Raw genomic sequence first — 21,629 nt, forward strand, 5'->3', positions numbered from 1 at the left:
TTATAAATGTATGTTGTATCATTATTGAGAGCTGTGAGCTGGCAGAACACTTAATTTATTACACATTTTACATCTTTTTGGACAATTTTGAGAGCAGTATATCCTATGCATAAACCAGGTAATTAAACCACCCAGTTTTTAATGACTAGCTAAGGATATTGGAAATGTATTGTTAAGAGAATAAATGTTATTACTAGATCCCAAACATCATTGTCTAGGCTGGTACTTATAAATCTTTAGCTAACTAAGTAATCATGTATGAGTATAAATGACATCTTATGTATATCTGATTTCTAATTATTGTTGTCTGTGCTACATTTGTCCTAATGGTGATTTCTGTTCATTAACCTTTTTAGAATTTTAGTGCAAAACATATACCTACGAATTACATTTTCCAAGGTACATAAGATAAGCAATATGAGAACTTAAATATACACGAGCCTTGAGAGATTTAATATTTTTCCATTTCATTCTAGATCTGAGATTGAAAATTCATCGTATTTGTTTCTAAAGAAGCAAATCTCAAATTACTCATTTGCAAATGTGTGAATACATTAAAAATATATCAATAATTTGGGGCCAGGCTTTTGAAGAGTTGGCATTATAAAATGGTATATAAAACCAAAGTCATCTTCATTCTTGAAGAACAAGCACATTAATACTGTTGTTTCTGACACAGTCATTAGTATTATTGTCATTTTCTAGAGTAGAATATGAATATGCTTTCTACCCCAACAAATAGCAGTTCGTATACCCATGTGCTAATTAGTTCGGTTATTTCCTGTTTTTCTGATGAGGTTTAAATAAATGTCAAGGGTACAGCCATGTAGATCTCCCAATTAGGCTTTGCGTTTGTAAAACCCAGCCCCTTTGCTTTTGTATGAAGATGACAGTTCCAACTGCAGCTTCAGTCTAACAGGGCTCAAGGGAAAAAGGGTACTTCTCTGCTTTTATTGAAAACAAGACCAGTTTGGCCCAGTGAGAATATCGGCATTGGTCACAGTGCAGATCAGTAGTTAACAATGAATATTTACTCATCTCTATCACAGCCACCATAGGCTGCTTTTTTTACTGTCAAATCAACAATAGACTTTTTTCCGATTAATGAATTATAATAGTCTGGCTAGCTTGCTAGCTAGCTCTGCATGCAAGGTAAATAATTTTTCCACAAGCTATTTTATCCTATTAGCTTCTCTGTTTGTGTGTTAAATGTGCTCCTGCAGGTGGTGGGTAGGAGACCCCAAAGCAAAACACAACTAAGAAATGCACGATTGATCTTTGCCTAAGATGTTCTAGAAAGAATTGTTCTATTTCTGTAAGACATGGTGTCAGCCCCCTCATGGCTATTCCGGGCTGTTTGGCTATGGGTGTGCAAGGGAGGGAGGGGAGAAAGAGAGCAAACCCAACTGCATCATGAGGCAAAATTAACAGATGCATTGCCCTAAGCAAGGGAAAATCCACCACAACAAAATCTAGTGAAAGTGGAGGGCTGAAGCTTTTTATTGTTAAGCCTTATTAAAACCTTGGCATGCATTTCGCTGTTAACTCTTTCATGCCTTCACGGCTAACTAGTAATTCCTCTCCTCTCCTCCCTGTGTAAGTTAGACTGAATGCAAGCCTACAATAAATGTCAGGATGCTTTGAAAAGGAAAGTGAAAGCAAAGTATGCTACATTTCAGCATTCGAAATTTTGTCACACTTCCATTTCTTCTTTCTTTCGTAAAAGGCACAAATGATAAGCTCGCTACTGTTTATGTTTCCCGGGTCTTTTTGTTTAGTGCTCATATAGGTTGCCTTTCAGCTAAATGAGGGGAGGATCCACCCCATTTCTGCAGCATTGTTTACAAAAGGAGATTTCAGGCAGAACAAAGGCAAAAACATCTTGGCAGATCTCTTGCTATCCTGAATATGATTTCTCTAGGATTTCTCGTCAGAAGCATTATCTCGGCTGATGTGGAGGACATTTGCTATAAACTATTCCATGGTTTAAATAGTCTCTAGCTCACAGAGCATTCTCACACATTTGGCACAATCTTGTGTAACCCAACCATGAGCACACTTTATAATTAATAAGTTAGCAGAGCATCCTTGTCTCCAATGAAATATATATAAGATTTGTACCTTGAGGCGCACAGTAACTTGTAGCTGTAATAAAATATATAGGACATTTGGGTACAAAGTATGGATTTTTCAAGAATATCAGCATGCCAGCACTATTTGAAATATGCATGTATCCGAAGAGCAGATGAATTGCTTTTCATAGAGATGTTGCATTTTAAAAATAGTGTCCCTCATTACTGAAACTTTATTTTTAACATCGCTTGTGAAATCGCAACAACATTTTCTTAGCTGAGATTTCAGTTGCATCCTATCCTGAAGTTTTCACTGTAGATTTTGGCGTGATGAAATATCATCCACAAATCATCACTAAAATGTAATTAAGGAAGCCCTCTGAAATGTACTTCGCTGTCCCTTGCTTTGTTTAGGAAAACGTTTAATTTAAAGGAATTTGTGTGTGTGTGTTGTCCTGGAAGAGGAAATTATATCACATGCTGTAATTTCTTTGTAAGGGCTACATGCAATTCAAGTTGCAGCATGTATCTCTGCGTGCATTTGTGTGGCCACCATTTCGCACATGCCAAATCTCCTGCAGGCTGGCATGTTGATTGCTTCCAAAATTCAGGGAGTCCCCATGCATTAGGAAGCTTCCCTTCCAATCTCTCTTCTGTTCTGCCCACTTCACACAACCACCAGTGAACTCTGTAGCTTGTTGCCATCCTGTCCTCTCAGTAAGGAATTGAGGAGGAGAGAATACACAAAGCAAATCAAACTCAGTCCTGGTTTGATAAACATCCATGCAGTGAATAGAAGATTGCATGCGACAGATCCAAAGCGAATGTGAGCGTAATTATTTCAGAAGCAGAGAAAGGAATATTATATGTTTTCAGCTGAAATCAAATTCAGCTGAAAGCTTTGGAATCATGCATCATGCACACAGCACTATCTTTCCACAGTTTTAGTTTCTGCTGCTGGAAATTCTGCATGATACTGGAGCAAGCATTAAGCCGTATCTAGCAATTTAAGTAATGTGAATAAAATATTGTATGTGACAGATGTCATCTAGAGTAACAACGAGCAGTATTGAATATATGGTTTCATACTGTGCTTCATCTTCAAGGAGAAAAAAAATATTGTTGAAAATGGTAAATTCAGTCAATTAGCAAAATATTTTGGACAAAAGCGAGCATAATCTACATTCTTGGTACACCTGGTAATGTAGTTTTTGTTTTAAGAGAGGATCTTTGTCTTTGCATGTCAGTTATGATGCATCTATACTGGAAAACACTGAGAATATCTTTTAATTAAAAATGAGAAAGCTAGATTGCAAGAAATTACGAGACTGCCCTCTGGTGGTGTAAATGCCTTTCCTCTTCCTAGACAGATAATGAATGCTGCATTTTGAAATGAATTTTGCCTTCCCTGTTACAACAGCTACCTCACCTGCTCATTGGATAGACATTTTAGGCACTTATCCCATCTAGACTTTCCATCACTGACTTTCCCAGAAAGTAATCTTCCTCACCACCCCCAGTTGTTCATAGCTACGTGATATGACATGGGGAAGGAGGTACTGTTATGAAAAACACAATTCCAGCAATATTGTCTTTAAATATTAGGCACTGGTTCTTCCAAGCAGAAAATCTTAAGAAAGAACCCATTCCACTTTTAAAACTCAAGTGCAGCAACAAATGGAGCCAGTGCTTTTCCTGAACAGTTTTCATTTTGTATCTCCCCCCCCACCTTAATATGAGGTGCTTTCTTCCCACATAACTAAAATGTGCTCTTCTTTATTTTAAGGATTTTCATCCTGCTTTTTGTCTTGTTTGGCTAATTGTCTTCACAGAGTAGTCTATGAAATTTCAGTAGACAAATTGCACTTTTTGGGGGTGGGTAGCTTAAGCACTGGAACTTCTGAGCAAGCCACAACCTTGTGGAGTTAAAATGCAGAAGACAATGAACAAAACAGTCCTGCAGAGCAAGTCAGATGCTGAGTTAGTGACTGGCCCAAAGTCACGCAGTAGTTTCACAGCCATAGAATTATAGAATGGTAGGGTTGGAAGGGGCCATGAAGGCCATCAGGTCCAACCCCCTTCTGTTGCAGGACACCAATTCACTGTCCAGTTTCTTTCTAAATGTGTCTAGTGTGGGAGAGCCCATCACCTCTCTAGGCAACTGGTTCCATTGCAATATTGCTCGGACACTGAGGAAGCTTTTCCTGATATCTATCCTGAAATTGGGTTGTTACAGCTTGAATTGATTATTCTGTGTCCTGCATTCTGGTATCAGCAAGAAGAGATTGTGACCTTCCTCTTTGTGACAGCCTTGGAACATGAACCCCCCTTTCCCAAGTCTTACTCTATTGGCTCTTGGCATATGCGCAATGCAGAATTATGGGAAACTTCCCCAGCATGCCCTCCAAAGACTGGTCAGTATGCATCTTTTCCCTTCTACCAGTAAGTTTCTGTGGGGCCTGGAAATGGGCATCCAAGATTATGACCCTCTTGAGAGAAACTCTCTCCCTTCACCCTCAGAGGGTTAGATTCAAAAATCTGTACACCCTTGAAGACAGGGAGTATAAGATTACAACCTAAAATGCATGGAAATAACAATAAAATTTCTGTATGGAGACCATGAAATGATTTCAGTGCAAAGCAAGCAAAGCTGGTAGCACTTTTTTAGACATACACAATTCAACCAAATGCAAACTAGGGGAAAAATACAGAGCAGCACTAATGAGGCCTTGGAAGAGAGTTCCAAAGGAGCTGAGGTTTTCTTCATTACTGTGAAAATCCTGTTTCTGCTTTCAGCCACTGTACTGACCCTTGCCTGTGGGCAAGAGAGTAGGCCCTTTTATTCTTTTCTTAATACCAATGCCAAAAGAAGCATCTTGAATTTATTTTAATTTTACTGGGAGCCCATGTGGCATAGTGCTTAGAATGTTGGCCTGGGACTCAGGGATTCCGGGTTCTAGTCTCCTCTGAGCCATGAAGCTCACCTGGAGACTTTGGGCATTGACTCTCAGCATAACTTATCTAACAGGGTGGTGGTTGTGAGGGGAAAAAGGGGAAAAAGAAAATCTTGTAAGCTACCTTGAGTTCCTTGCAAGAGAATGAAAGCAGGGTATAATGTTGTTGTCATTTAATACTTTTATAGCCCACTTTTTTCCACCTGCAAGGAATCCATGGTGGCTTACATAATCCGCCTCCATTTTATCTTCCCAACAACCCTGTGAGGCACGCCTGGCTGAGAGTCAGTAACTGGCCTAAAATGCACCTTTGGCAATTGATGCCACTGAGGAATCCATGGACAAAATCAAATCCAGAAGCACTTCTGGTCCACATATCTAGATATGACCTCATCAGATCTAAACCATTCAGATCAGCTCATTTCCCCACTCTGTCCTGGATTGAGCTTCAGTTTGTTAATGTTTCTCCATTCCACCACTGTCCCTAAATACCTGTTCAGTATATCAAGAGCCTCATTGGGATTAGGTGGTGGAAGAAGATACCATGGCTAATGGTAACTTAAAGCTGCTAAGAAGTCTGAAAGAACTTTAAGTTCATACTCCCACATCTATTATCTGTCTTAACTTGTCCACACAAGGCAACCGAGGAAATTTCTGTTTCCCAAGTACAGGCCAGAAGCCAGAATGAAATGGATCAAACTAATCAGTGTCATCCAAACTTCATGGACTTGATACAACACCAAGACCCTACTCAGACACAGTGGATTGGGGACAAGGGACAGGCAAAATCAAATAGTACTAACACCACTTGCTCTGTTTGTAGCAGCCCTTTTATTCTCATATCATTTAAAGCAGATCTGTAAATCTGGATTTAAGATTATACTGACTTGGGGCACATTTACTTTTATTCTGAATATTAGAAGAACCCTGTTGGATGAGACCAAGATCCAGCACTGAGTTTCCAACTATGACTAGCCAGATGTTCTGAAAAACCTCCAAGTAGGAGCCAAGGTCATAGGCTTTTCCCTGTAGCTTGTTTGACTTTGAACATGAAAACAAAAATTTTCATCTTGCTCAACATAATTGTTGTTAATCCAGGGCTTCAGGACTTTTCCCACTTATCTGCAAATAAGACTCATCTCGTTGGTCTTAATCCTTTACTTGCTTTTATTTGAAGAAAAGCAATTGTAGACTAAATGGCTGTGTTACGTTCTCATATAGACCAGAGTTGAAATGGTGGCCTATGCATATTCAAATAAGCTTATGATATTTAAATACACTTACACTATAGCTTTCATTACTGAAATGATATTTTGCAGGGCCAGTAAAAGATTGTATTTCATCTGCTCTGTGCCTCTTTGATTATTATTTTTAAATTTCTGTTTACTAATTTTCTGGGAGGAGAATACTGGGAACTGCATGCCTTTTTCTGTCTAAATATGCATAGGGCTGCTCCCTAAGGTAGATGGCGTCCATTTTTTGTGATTTGTTTTAAAGCTGAGTTCATTTCAAATTCAAATGGTTTCTCCTCATTTTGCCTGTTTAATTTTTACAAGCTCATTTCCCCGTGGCTCAGAAAGGAGGATTGCTACTTGTTCCTTTTGGCTGTGCCAGTAAGATACAAGTAAACGCCGAATTTTGTTATTCGGGTATCACCAGCAGCATCTAGTGGCTTCTACAGACCTGTTCTTACCTTTTAGATAGTACAGTAAGTAGCAGCTATGTGCTGGAATACCAGACATAAGCATCAGTCTTGCTAGCAACAGGCAACGATCATGGTCTTCTTTAATGAAGGACACATTATTTGAATCTGGATCATTCTGGGGAGTGTAGACCGTCACAGATATGGCACTTTGGGGGCTTGTATATGACCTTTTAAATGATTTTTCTAGCCCAGTTTCTATCCTACCCTCTTCTAGTGAGTCAGGATAGGCAGTATTGGAAATATATATATATATATATATATATATATATATATATATATATATATATTTTTTTTAAAGAGACACCCCCCCCCCACCCCCCCCAATTGAATGGAGTTAACCCTAGCTATTGAATGGTAACCCAGAGAGAAATGTTTTATACCTCTTCCAGAAATTATACAGGTTCCTGGGGGAAGAGAGATTCAAAATTCTGGGGCTTCCCTTTTGATGTGCCAGCATAAAAATAGTCTGAATGTTTTAATAAGGTTTTTATGAAAGACATTTCGTAACAAAAAGCAAGCAACATTGCCTGTTTATTCAACACAAAGATTTGAAACTTATACAGTCATATATATAGTTTAATATAAGTAGTTTTATAAACAGAATGTGTATATATTGGAAGTTAAGGTTTGTTTCTAACTTTGTGCAATTGCCCTCCAAGCTTTCTTGGATCTTTTCGTTTCTTGGATCTTGAAAGAAATGCTTTCTTTTAGGCAATGAAAGAGGTCTGGTTATTATTAGAATACTGATCAAGAAGGAAACAGAATTCTGCTGCTTTTTTTCCTTTTCCAAAACTGGCAAAGAAAAATGTGCCCATTTAAAAATACAGAAAAGACAGAAATTATAAGCTTAAGGAACTGCAAACAGCAGGGGACATCAGTAAGGGAAAGTTATCCTAAATGACTTTGACAGTTTTTGCAGGTGTGCGTTCTATGTCACTTCATCTAGTAAAGATTTGGAAAAGATTTACAGCTTTCCTTTTAGCATTTATTAAGGGTTTCTTTCTCTTTTTTTACACTGTTGTTTCTTAGCATTTTATAAGAAAGTAATCTTTTTGGAAAAGTTGTGCTGCAAATTATGTGCCAGACACCTATTACATACTGTCTGTTATATCACTGATGATAAACGATACACATTTTTCCCCTGTGCGCATCTCGCTCACGGCTCCAGTTGAGCCAAAGCAGTCGCCTTTCAATTTCACTTTCTCTACTGAAAAACCTCTCAGTTTTTCCATGGGTCTTCAGTTGTCCCCTTGTAATTTCTTCACCTAAGTCCTGGGTATCCAGAGAAAAGTGCGAAAATCCACCTACATCTTCTCTGACTGTTGAGAGAACTCTTAGTGCTGAGCTACTCCACAGGGCATGCAACTCAGGGAAACTCCGAAATCTTGGGGACAAAAAAGAGAGGATACCTCTGAGCTTGTTTGACTGACCACAAAGCCAGAACTTCTCAATTCTTAGTTCCTTCCCATCCTATGTGACTGGCAACAGTTCTTCTTTATCTCCATGCCCTGCCTATAGTTCTATAGATGTACTTTAAGAAACCTCAGATGGGAACCAGACCAAGGGTGCTCTAGTCCTGGAAAAGGATCCGACAACTTGTGGGGAAGTCCACAAGTAGGACGTGAGTGTGCCAGTGCCCATTTGTTCATGTTCCTCAGCAAATGATGTACTACTCCGATTACAGGTGGGAATGTGTAGCTGCCTTGCCCAATAACTATTGATAAGCTTATCCTCCCCTTTGAATCTCCAAGCGCGATGCAATCTTTATCTGATTCACCATCTCAAAGCACATCTTGGGAGCAACCAAGATGCTTGTATGGCTCAAACATCTATTTGCTTGAATATTTAAAAAAAAACACCTTGGGTTTCTTGTGCATTCACTTTGAACACGTGTGCAGCCCAGTTCTTCTCAGTCTACATGGCTCCTGACCTTCTCTAGCACTCTGCTCTCCGTACCAGGTCCTCTCTCCCAAGAAAAAAATGTTGCCTCCCCAGATTTGTGTAGGGCAGAAGACAAGCCTGCTGTCTCTTCAGGCTGCTGGTTGGCACCATTTCGCCCTTCCCCAAGATGAGCTCTGGCAGGAGCCTCTGGCTGGCATGAGCCGTGAGTGCATTTCAAGTTCTGGGACCTGCCTGCAACTGCACCTCCAAGGTGGATTGGTGGCAACAAGGAGAAGGTCAGTGGTGGCCTCCCCTGGGGTGGCCCCCCAGTTAGGGAACGAGCTCTCCACTGAAGCTCACCTGACACCAACTTTACATCTGTTTGGTGCAGTGGACCATCCTCTACTGTGGGACATTCAATTAGTGTACTGGGGCCCGCTAGTTCTTAAACAGGTCTTAAGATTTTCTTCAAGTAATTGATTTTTTGGCTTTAAATTATGTATTGTAAGCATTTTATGATACTTTAATAAGGTACATTTTTTATTGTATTATTAATGTGCTGTTGTAAATCGCCCAGAATGCTGGGGAAATAATAATATGGGAAAGAGGAAGGAGAAGGAACTTGGTTCAGCTTATAGGGGGATGGAATTGAAGTGTGCTGATGGATGCACGGAGAGGCACGCATGCCATTGATCCCATCCCTTGTTTTGAATACACATTCCTTCCTTTTTGCTGATTAGTTCTTTGCTTGAGAGCATCACAGCTTAGGAATAGGTGTTTTCCTGTGCTTTCCATTCTTTGCTGGTTCCTGGTTTAATGTTTGTATTTCTTTTATTCAGTGGACTACTGGTCAGAGTGAGGATTCTCAATGGTGGGGCTTACTTTTTGCTTGTGGCCTCCACTTGGGGCTTCTTTCCTTAAAATAACTACTTTTAAGGCGAGATTTCTCACCAATGCCCTGTTTTAAAATGTGAAATCCATTTGATTTTGGATGGCATTTCCAGGATCTTACTATATCACAAGCAGTGTCTTAATTTTTCTCAAGGTGTTTTTGTAGATGACATTGTATTTTTCTTGCTGGCTTTGTAATCCATTTTCTGGGTTATACAAAATATTTCTATTGTGCTTGAGTATACTGTTGCTAAATTTTAATGTGTTCTTAGTTATGGTTTTATTTCTGTGTTGTTTGAATATAAGTTAGCTTGATTTTTTTTAGAAAAGTGTCATATACAGTTAAGTGAATACATCCCAGATATGATCATGCTTGAACTATGATTTAAATGCAGCAAAACCAATGGCGCTTTGTCCATTGTTCTTCATGGAAGGAGAAAAGCTGTCATGTGAACCAGCCTATCGTTGATCCATCTGGTCTCAAAAGTTTGGGATAAATGATGGATTCATTTGCATGCTTCGCATATCACTACAACAAATTTCTGTGGACACTTGATTGGAACTACTGCAGTCTTTTTATCAGTGCTACTTTCAGGATCCCTTGGCAGCCTACAGGACATGTGGCAAAAAGATGTAAAGAGTGACTTTCCTTTTGCAGTCACGGTTTGGGAATCTTCATAGTGGAACACGGAATCGTGACTCTGCCTTGGATGAAGATGCTGAAGATGAAATAGACAGAGGAAGCAAGTAAGTTAATGTGCTTTGAAGCCCAGTGAGTTCACAGCTGGATTCTGTTCTCCTTCAGAGTAGTTGAAAATCCAAGGCAAATGAATAAAATTATTTGGTTTTTCTGGGTGGAGAAAACTGTGATGTGCTATTATATTCCAGACAGCAACTGAGTTTGAGAGAAACATTGGGTCACCCAAAATGGCACCAATGTACCAATTATTTGGCACTGTTCAGAATGACAGAAGAATCCTGAGCAGTATCTTGATTTATGGAAGAAACAACATAAAATGCTACTAGAAACTGGGGAAATCAGATACTGCAGAAAAATTAGTAAACACACAGAAGTAGAGAAACAAAGAGAAACCTGAATAACTTGCAGCCTGTTGGAATCTGAAAGAAAGTGATTGAGCTATTGTGAGGTGAATTGGTGTATGTGGATGAAACAGCATATTATATAAGGAAAAAATTACCTTGACTAGCTTATCACAAACTGAAATTATTAGCACCTCCACCACTTAGATAAAGAGATGATGCACATTAGATTGGGTAGACTAGGACCACAGTATAATTAACATTCACTTAATTTGAACTGAATCCACAATGACAAGAAGCAGTTCAAGGTGACGGGTCCGTTATGGGCTAGCGTAGCTGGCCCTCAACCACAGAATTTGAAGTCTTGAGTGCTGCCTTTCTGCGTTATTGGTCCATGAGTGCTCAACCTCAGCCATGCTCTAAAAGAAATCCTTCCCTGCTGCAGTTCCCAAGATGCCTCTGGATAGCCACATTCCTCGCCTGTACTTGCTCACTTGTTGTGATGGATGCAGCTGTTTATCACACCCAAATTCCCTCACCACACCTGGCAGGTGAAAATATCCAAGGCCACCAGTTGATTAGGATTTCAAATAGATGCTTCCTAGGAGGCCTCTTCAGGCTGCCAGTGGAACTCACACTGCCTCTGCCCAAGAGTTGGCTTGCGGATGCTGACGAAATGGAAAGTGCAAGGGAGCAGGGCAGGTGTATAAAAGAGCCAGCTAGTATACGTGGTTCGACTGTTGGTCTGGGAGTGAGGAAATCCAGATTCTAGTCCCCACTTGGCCATGAAGTTCACTGGGTGACCTGGGGCCAGTCATTCACTCTCAGCCTAACCTACCTCATGGGGTTGCTGTTGTGAGGATCACTGGAGATGTGGAGCAAGAACACATGAATCCGAGTTCCTTGCAGGAGAACAGGTGGGATAGAAATAAATAATAAGTATAAATTCTTATTCGCACCCCCTTCTGCATCAGCGTGCTGACACTAGGAGTGTCTGTTCATAGACGCAAAGGCCACTGCTGCTCCTGCATGGTGGAGCAGGGATGAGTTTCTGTAGATCTCCAGATGTGATTGCCTCCAGCCGCCAGCCTTTCTGGTCTTTGGCCCACTAGCAGGAGCTTTTGGGAATTAAACTCTGCCTTCTATCCAACTCTTGGACACTGCACCCTGATGCATCATAAGGAAACTGCTTGATTAAACATTAACCCAGAAGGGAAGATCCTCACCACATACATGATTTCTTGATCTGTGCTTCTCCCCTTCTAATCCCCCTCTGCTTAGACTTAAATCTGCTGCATCTAATTAGATCATTCAGGGTGCAAGTGACTGCCACTGAATTCAGTGAGTTGCAATTCCAGTTAGAAATGTATAGGACTAATTACTTCCAATGCAGAGATATGGCAGAGTTCCCTGCTCTTACAGGGGTACCCGTTGTAGGTGTGTGTCTGAGTAGCAGCTTGAGGATTCCTCTTGCCAGTTGCAAAGTCAAATTAGAGACTCAGGATGAAGGCGGCAGGTACTTCTGAATGGGCATGCATCTTTCTGGTACTCACTAAAAACAGGTTATCTCTAATGGTGAAACTCTCTTCCAATTTTTAAATTCAAAAAGAAGTTGCTTTAGCTAACAGACATTTGGGAAACACTGTTCTTTTGTAAAGGAAGCTGTGGTGGCATGCTCTGCAAGTTACGTTATAGGTATGCTCTGGAGAAATGTCCATCATAAGAAAATCTGATTGCAGCTGGATCTTATTAAAACTATTTCTGCTCTCAGAGCTGTGAGAGTGCCACCAAACAGTATTTGCAAATACCCAGGCTTCAAAAGAACAATTCTGGGTCTACGCTTTTCCTAAGTGAGATTTTCACACACAAAAGGTATATGTATCGAGGCATTGTCACAATGCATTACATTGTACTTTTTTTTCTGCCTACAGCAGTAAACCATCTCCTAGCTTTCCATCCTAAGTAAAGGACAAGAAGCAGCATTCTTTTCATTTCAGGAGATTAGAAAAGATAATGTTTCACAACTCACTGTATTTCACAAGTGTGAGAAAAGCAGAATATGTGAGCATCACTCCAGTGTGAATCTGAACATAAATAATCAGACATATTAGGACAAGGGGTGGGGAAGATTTTGAATAAATTGCAAAAATATATGTGGCAATATCAAATATTCAATGTCTGCAGAATGCTTTTTTTTTGCTTTGGATGATGAGTACAAAGGGCTAAGAAGTGATTTATTTTGTCAAAGTAAGTCTTTATAATTATCCCTGAAACTTGTTTTGATTCATATTCCCGGTTATGATCTTGATCTATGTCAGTGCTAAAATGGCTTTCTGTTTTCCTTTAGATTGTCATCAGAAGATAGTGAGGAAACATCTTATTGTTTGTATGACAGTGACGACTCTGGTGAAATGGCCAAAACTTCTTTTTCCCCTGGAGAAATGGACTTACTGGGAGAGATTTTGGACAGTTTGAGTACACACAGTTCTGATCAAGGGAAGCTTTCTGGAGCCAAGAGCCTGGACTTCTTTCGATCAATGGATGATATTGATTACAAGACAACGGTTAGTACCTTGCCCTCTTCCTGCCCTCAGTGATAGGAGAGGTGTGTTTAACAGGGGGTTGGATCCAGCTTTAATCACACTTTGAGTACACACTTTGAAATCAGTGGGACATAGGTTTCTCAGAGATCTCTCAAGCTCTGTGGATTTAATTGGGTCTCCTTCACCCTTTAGGATCCATCGCAGGGTGTTTCATGGTTCCAGGTCTGTTGAAATGCTTTCATGACCACCAACAGTCCCTGGTGGATATAGAGAGGCACCCACTGTGCATGCTAGAATCAAGCCTAGAGCAGTCAAATGCTGAGGTACATGGAATACCTTTCATGTGAGAAGCCTACTAAAGGTTTTTAAAGTAATGAGCACCTTTGAAAGAGTTAACAGAGCTGATTTCTCATCGTTACTCAGATTTGAATTAATCTACCCATGAAACTCTGTGGTCCTGTCGATAATTAGCAGAATGAGTTCAAAACAGAAATTATGTGAAAGATGGAATATCGTTCATCATCTGCCAAAACTAGATGGTATGCTGGAAAAACCAGTTAGATTTGCAGATATCTCGCAAGTTGAGCTGCTGTCCACGATAGACTTTGCTAACTAGTAATTGCTTTCAAATGCAGATTGACTGTTCAGGGTGACATTTAAGCAAAATGCTGCTTCTGTTTGTAGTTCTGTGTCATTTACAAGGAAAAACTATTCCAAATGTGGGGGGCATTTTTTTTATTTACTGAAGGGTAGCAGGATTGTTTACTGAAAGTCATCAAAGGAATGTCTTACAGTGATTATAAACATGTACTCACATTGGCTGAAATGATGTAAAAATACTTGAAAATGAAGATTGCAAAGGCTGACAAAATAAAAGAGCTTCACCTGGCCACAAAAGGACAAGTCTGTGGTCACCAGGCACACCTCTCTGGGATGCTGTTCTAGGGCTGGCTCTTTCTTGGAGACAGATGCCATAGCTAGTGGAAGACTGAAGTGTGCCTCTAGCTTTAAATCCAGACCAAACAGAGAGAGAGTGTGTGAGAGAGAGACTGATCTCCATGCTGTTTACATGATCAGTTATGCTAAGGTAAAAGATTAATCAAAGACAACAAGCCCCTCTCTGGCTGGAGCTCAATTCCCCAGAAGTGTTGCTTTGCTCAAGAAATGGTACTTCCAGAGATGAATTTTCAATCCGACTGAAATTGTCTGCACCCTCTGAGTTTCTGCTAAATGTTAATGCAAAACAAAGGTGTGTTCTTCAGCTATAAAACCATTGAAAAACACTGATCAGAGCTTTCCTCTCTTTACCTTAAATTGGAATGTAATTTTTTAATGAGAAAGAGAGATGGGAGAATCAAAGTTTGAAGCTGTTTACTAGATATCAGCTGCCATGCAGTTTAGCCCATGGTCAATACAATGAAGAGCAGATAGTCCATTTGACAAAGAGTTAGTATTTTGTTCAATATTCATATTCCAGTTTTCTGTCAAGACAATCCAAAATGACTCTTTCAGAAAAACCGGTGCAAAATGCACTCTTCTGATATGCATCTTTTTATTTCAGAATAAATCCAACGCACCAAGTGTAAGCAATATTGCTCTGCTTTGCAGCAGTGAGACTTCTGATCCCACCAGCTGGAATTTTGGCCAAGACGACAGCATTCTTTGTGGGAAGCAGCTTCCTCCCTCGCCAAGGAAGCGTGTTAGTTATAGCAGCCACAGAGACTCTCTCTTTGGGCTAAAGAAGGATAGTCCCACCAATGCCTCCATTTTGGACCATGTGGGCTTCCCAAAAATACCTGCACAGTCTCCAGACTCATCTGAACAAACTATGCAGCTGTGTTCTCCAGGACCTTTTCATGTCAAGAAGACTAAATGGAACGAAACACTAAGCAGGACCTCAGAAGACAAGGTGCCCCAACGCCTGAGCCAAAATTCATCCTCACTAGTTCCTTGGGAAAGAGAAACTAGGAAAGGACACGAAATCCTAGAGGAGGGTGGGCTGCTTCATGAAGTGGTTTCATTGTGCAAAATGACTTCTGCTTTCAACCATGGTTTAAACATTTCAGGTGATAGGCTTTCCAGTAGCAGCGGGCATGAGGCATAAATATTTTTGAGGGAGAAATGCACTCGTGCCAGAGACTAAGGGAAGACAACTCAGGATTCTGCATCCCAGAAGGAACCAAAAGATCACAAAGGAAATGACAAATCTTCTGTTTAGTTGTGCTTTGCCTTCCTGTGTGCATTTGCTCCCTTTTATTTTGAATGTATTTCTTCTTGGATTGCTTGCCACATCCACCATATGGACCTGGATGGGCCGGGGGTGTGGCCGCCACTCTGTGCTCGCTTCACATGCTTTCATGCAAAAGACTTTAGATTCAATCCGTGGTATCTTCAACTAGGGCTCAGAAAGATCCCTGCTGGAAACCACAGGGAGCAGCTGCCAGTCACTGAGCTAGAAGTTCTGGCTTGGTATAAGCAGGTTGCCCTGTTCAGCTGATGCGTTCTAGATTCAAGGTACTAGTTTAAGTCCATGTTCAAGCTGCATCTGGTATGTGGCATGTGCTCGTTTTTACTGTTTCCCTTTCCTATATGCATAAAGAACCATATCGTCACAGGTGGGAGCTGTCTTTTATTTTGCTGACCACAAAGTGAACAAAAGTGCAGTATTTTTTTTCCTGTAGAGGTTAAATCTTGTTGATCCATGATCTAATTGCCTTAAAGTTATAGGAGCAGATTTACATATTCTAAAGGATATATTGCTAATATTTGGAAAAGAGATGCCATTTTTCATAGCGCTGATGTGCTTGAACAAAGGGAAATGTGGACCATTTCCAAACTGCGGGAACTCCTGTGACTACTGGCGGTTACTCACACAACCATGTTTTATATAGTAAATTCAGTTGTCCTGTGAAAACCTGGTTATACCCTCCACCACATACTGTCATCTGTGGGGTAACTGTTTTCACATAGCCAAGCAATATTTATCAGTGAGAGGTAACCTCTCATGGTGAATTTATTATCACATTAAGGGTTTATCTGAACTTACCTTCAATAAGTTTTCCTTTTAACCAAGCAGGAAATCTGGCTCTGTCTTCCAAACCCTGAAAAATGGTACTGTGGGTTTTTAAAAAATCTTGTTGAAGTGCTCAAATACAGTGTGAAGTTTACAACTTTTTAACAGTCTTGCTCACTGTCAACAGTTTCCATCTTCAATTTTCTTGAAAGAAAAAAGTTTGAGTGGAACAGATGATTTTTACTGGAATGGAATCTTCCTGATTAATAATTCTGTATTAAAAATATTCTGCCCTACTGGGTTCATGCCTATTTAACCTTTTGGGGTGACTTTTAAAAGTGGTGTAAAAGTAGCTGGATCATTGTTAGCCATTATACGGTTTCTTTTTTAGACAAAAATAAGATCTGCTGCTGAAAAAAAAATTCTCATAGTAAGTCTGAAAATCTTTCCAGTTATAAGCAAAGGAGTCAAAAGGTGAGCCTTTAAAAAGATCTGTCCAATACAGTCTTCCTACCATCCATTAACTCAGGTACTATCCTGTAATAGGATGCAGCACAGTGTCAACATTGTCTTCTGAGAAGTCTACCTTAAGAACAAACCTATCATTGTTGTTCCAAGGATCCTTCAAACCTGTCAATAAACCATATCTTTAGAAGCCATTGGAAGTGGTTCCCACATATTTATAAAGTTGCTAGTAGACTAATAGTAGCATATAGAAACTTTTTTTCACGTGGAAACCTACCGGAGTATCCTTTTTTCAGGAACTATCAGCCCATATATATGGTCCTTCTTCCTTGTCCGGTGCTACTGTCTCACCATATTCCCCACCATATTTAGGTAGGGTTGTCCTCTCATATTATATAATCGCTGTTGTATGAATGATCTGGATTGCTTGGTTAAAGAGAGTAAATCTAGGTGAACATTTCACAGTCATGATTCTGTGGACAAATACAGATGAAATAAAAAGGTTCTCATTCGAACCTATGAGGAAGGAAATTCTAGGTGGATGGAAGATTCCCATTATTAACCATAAAGGGAATCTTCTTTTTTAAAAATCCACTAAGAGTGGCAACAACCTGCATGGATGGTTTAAGAATCACACCCTAGAAGAAGGTAGCAAGTGAGATGTGAGGGAGCTAAGAGTTTTCTGGCAAAAGTTGCCAGTTTTACACAACTCACAGTATCATTTCATTGACTTAAGAATTCCCTCTAATGTCTGATCTCATTTGTATGTAATTCTTACAGTAGCTTGAGTAATTTTGTGTCTTGTTGATGACCCTTTGAAATACAGCTTCATTTTATGTCTGCACTAAACATGCGTGTTTGCCAGGATTATAAAACTCACACAGTCATACCATTGTTATCAGGCAAAAATGACTGTTACAAGACCAATAGTTGTGCCTTAAGTGTCTGCCCTGCTTAATTGTCAGCTAGGTTCTTACTAACAACAGAAGGATCAGAATAGCAGTTGCTCAGACCTTTAGCCAGCAATAGCTTTCAGCTCCACCTGTGTTAGGAAGAACTCTCCATAGGGCCATTTCTGTCACTCTTTGATGATGACTCTAATGACCTAGGAAAACCACTTGTTCCAGCCCCAGTTCATCACTGGCTTTCACTCACTCGGATGTTGGTGACTTAGGGCCTTCTGACATTACCGTATTTAATATGATACCCACAGGCTTCAGGTTTAAAAAAAACCCTATCTCAGGAATTCCAATACTTTTAAATGCTTTGGATCACAGATTCCTCCTTTCGTGTACAAAATACTAGATTGTTTCTTTGAACTCATTTAAGAATATTAAAGGCATTTCATTTAGTTCTACTAAAGTTCTAGCCTAATCATGCCGAAGTTTGAATTAAGGTATCTACCCTTACCTTTCATGGAATAATTACTCTATACATTACTGAATACCCATAATGGTTTTAATTGGTTATATGGTAAAGGAACTCATTTAGCCCCTTGTAATAAATTTCTAAACGTGAAATATTCTGTTGGCATCCAAGATCTCATGCTGTACGACGTGAACAGAGATCCATCCATCAAGGGCTTTCCTTGACAACCTGTAAATATATGTGCCATGAATGGAGAAAGCTGTTCCATAGATGCAAACAGCTTTACCACAAAGTTGCTTATATAGCTAGCAAATAGGCTGCTCCACAGCCTGCTTTCCATCCCCTGAAATAGTACCTGGAATCACAAAAGAGCCCTTGCCAGGTTTCACAACTGAAAGCTGTTCAAATCAGCAGAAGATCTTACATTTCCACCTGTGCATCTGTGCATGCAGATCGAGCTAAAATAATACGTCGGTCACCTATTTTAAATATTATGCAAAATATTATACACACTTTTGTGAATAGTGGACAGAGGGTCCTTTTAAAATTAAATTTACTGTCCCTTAGCCTTTCAAAACAGTATTTCAAAGTGCTGCTTTCTGGTTTCTAAGAGTTGGGTTATCAAAAGCTGTCACTACAGACTAACTCTGCTCCCAAAGATGTCAGCAGTCGTTTTCCAATTGACTGAATGCACAGTCTGCACTGACTTTCCCTTTGAAAGTGTTAATTTTCATAGTGAGGAAAGATAAAGGGTGTGTTCCACCAGGAGATTTCCCTGCACATGTCCCATTAAAACGAATTGGGTTTGGTGAAGCTTTCATGGAAAAACCTACCGGTGGATCATGCCTAAATTATATTAGATATACTGGAGCAAGAAGAACACTTGTTTGTGTGCACTTAGACTGATTGCATTCTTAAAAGTAGGCTTTTACATAGCTTGTGCAGAGAAGGAAGATTAGCTTATTGGCAAATGGAAGCCGTGTGGGGGAAAGGTGTGTTCATTTGTGTAATCAGCTATTAATACCACAAGAATTAGAAATAGCCTTGGACCAAGGGGCCTTTGTAAGATTCTGCCAGGTGGGAAAATGTTATAGCAGAATTGTTGGAAAGCACTTGGTACAAGTCTGAGTTTCTACCCTATTGTCAACCATCAATAAAATGGTATGACTCTGAGAACATTTGCTCTTCCCGTTTTGATAATAAAATCAGTATTAATATGGGTGGATGGGCTGAGGCAGAGGGGCAATTGTAACTTTCCAAGTTGAAATGTCACCCCCCACACCTACCCCCTTCTGCATCTCAGATAAAATAATGAAGTTACTAGGATACAAGAGCAAGTGCTGGATTTCAACAAGAAACATTAGATTTTTTGTGCAATATATGTTTATATATATTCTGCTCTCTCGCTCGTGTGTGTGTGCGTGCGCGCATGTTTAAGTGTTTTTTAATATTTTGACGATTATAAACATCTGCTTTTCCAGTAGGTCTGTGAGAATCATTTTCTGTGGTGCTTTTTGTTTTACTTTGTTTTCTTTTTCTTTTTCTCTCTTTCTTTTTTTCTTTTTCAGGGTTGTGTAGAGTTGCATGTCACTTTTAATTGCAGTTGTCTAGTGAAGAAAAGTACTGTGCAATGTCTGTAGACAAATGGTATATCTATTGACTGAAAGGACTTGGGATGCCACATTATTGTACTATATTGAAAGCTTTGCCTATGACTTAATAGACAACCAAGTAATAATATCTGTATTCCGCACAGGGTTTTATAAGTTCCCAGCAGGATGGAATTTCTGTTTAATTCATCTGGAATTTCTGATGCTCATTTTCTCTTTGTTCTTTGAGCAAACGAATATTCTGCTCTGTATGGCTGAGGCTAGATGGCAACGTACGTCCCATAATCCAACATGTGGCATCCCTAATTGTTATAAATGATCGCTCAGATCAATAGATGTAGTCAGTATCTTTTGAATTCTTTGTAAAATATGTTAATTTTATATTCATGTATTTGGTGTACATTTTCTTCTCACAGCCAAGTATCTGTCAAGAGCTATTTTAAATTAACATACTTGAATGAGTTAACTGAAGCACTGTGTAATTAATCTAGCTCTAGATGCAACCTGCAAACAAGCATTGTAGTGAATTTGCTGTTCTGTACACATGTGTTACTTGTGAAATTGTTTCACTAATGTGGTGGAAATCTCATCATTTTGAACTTTGGCTTTGGAGAACAGAAACGTTTCTCCAGTGGATGGAATAAACCAATATCTGGCCTTATCTCCAAACTTTTTGATAGTTGCCTTTTCCTCAGTTTTGGAGAAATTCTTTATAAAAGTATGATATAGACATTGAAGGGTAGTTCATGAAATCCAGGGTAGCTTGTGTTGTAATCTATTTCTTCTAACAAAAGCAAAGCTATTTAAATGAAGCAAAACCGTGTTGTTAAGTTAAACTGCTAGGAATTTCCCTCCCAGTCAAAACCACCACCAAATCTAGGGCTTGGACATGTCCTGCTGCAATCTTAGCTTAAACAATACTTGGTCATCTCCTAGAACAACCTTGTTTGCGGAGGTCTAGGAGCTGCAGTAGAGCCAGACCCTGACCTAAATTGAGTTGGAGTAGTCAGGCCAGCACTGTTAGATAACAAAAAAGAGATGAGGGTAGGAAGAGAAGGGTGCAAAAGAGAGCGGGGCTCCTTTTACTTTTAAAAGAGCTGTGAAGGCAGAGGGAATGTAGCAGGTCCGACATCTCCATTTTCACCTCTGTCCTGGCAACCTGTACCTGCTAAAGTGCTTTCTCCTGTACTGCTACTGAGGAACTGGAACTTGCTCATCCTGTTCTCAAAAGCAAGGAGAAAGCGAGGGAGAAAAGCAGAGGTCCTGGGCTGAATCCTCAGCACCTCCTGACAGGGCCATGAGGAAGCCCTGACTTTCCAAGCCGTAGTTGCCATGCAGGATTGACAGTGGTGGAAGGGGTGAATCAATGGCCAGAAGACTTGGCGTAAGGCACCTTCTCATGTTCTTAAGGGACAACAGTAAAAACAAACAAACTACTTTGCAGGTTGGTCTTAAGGATGTGCCCCGAGCAGAAGGAACTGAGGACTGCTACCCCAGGATTTTAAGACCGGAACTTGATCTCCTATCCATAGCTCCTCTGTATGCACTTTAAATCTATTTTCAGTGCCCCACTGTGTAATGTAAAAATAAAAACTAGCCAAACTCAGAAACTGTGCAGTAACGTGGGGTTTTATTCTTTATTGTTTGTTTGGGATTGTAGTTTGATTTGAGAATCTCAGTTTTAGATTTTCGAAGGAGGATTCGGAGCAGTGGGATTGCTCCACAAACAGCTTTCTCAGTTTCACAGAACTTAGGAACTTTAAAGTTTGACATAACAGCTTGGATTTGCTACGCAGGTTTACTACTTGCACCAAATCAAGAGAAGGGAAGATCACATTATGGAGCAGAGGCACCCACCCCCTATTTATCATAATGTGTGGATCTGCCCTAGGAATGTCTTTGGTCCCAGTGGAGCTAATTATCCACGGAGCTCCTATCTAGAGGTCGGATCCAAAGACTACCGGGGGAAAGCATTGCCCTTGCTGACTTTTGAATTCATATTCTTGTTCTTCAGGCATTTTGCTTGTTGCACAGTGTTCACCAGGGTTGATTATTTTTTTAGCTTTAGGAAAAGGTGAAGAGTGTT

At 39.9% G+C, this 21,629-nt stretch overlaps 1 protein-coding gene across 2 annotated transcripts in view; it reads left to right on the forward strand.

Moving 5' to 3' along the window:
• DENND1B (DENN domain containing 1B) overlaps positions 1 to 21,153 on the forward strand; it is a 210,270-nt gene extending 189,117 nt beyond the window's left edge. For both annotated transcript variants that reach the window (XM_044432291.1, XM_044432292.1), the window contains 3 exons: positions 10,162 to 10,250; positions 12,892 to 13,108; positions 14,649 to 21,153. In XM_044432291.1, the coding sequence (XP_044288226.1) occupies positions 10,162 to 10,250; positions 12,892 to 13,108; positions 14,649 to 15,191 (849 nt within the window). In that variant the 3' untranslated portion in view covers positions 15,192 to 21,153. The remainder of the gene's footprint in view (positions 1 to 10,161; positions 10,251 to 12,891; positions 13,109 to 14,648) is intronic.
• Positions 21,154 to 21,629: the final 476 nt, after the last annotated feature.

The sequence above is a fragment of the Varanus komodoensis genome, unplaced genomic scaffold (assembly GCF_004798865.1).
Source record: "Varanus komodoensis strain SLA01 unplaced genomic scaffold, ASM479886v1 scaffold24, whole genome shotgun sequence".
Taxonomy (NCBI): domain Eukaryota; kingdom Metazoa; phylum Chordata; class Lepidosauria; order Squamata; family Varanidae; genus Varanus; species Varanus komodoensis.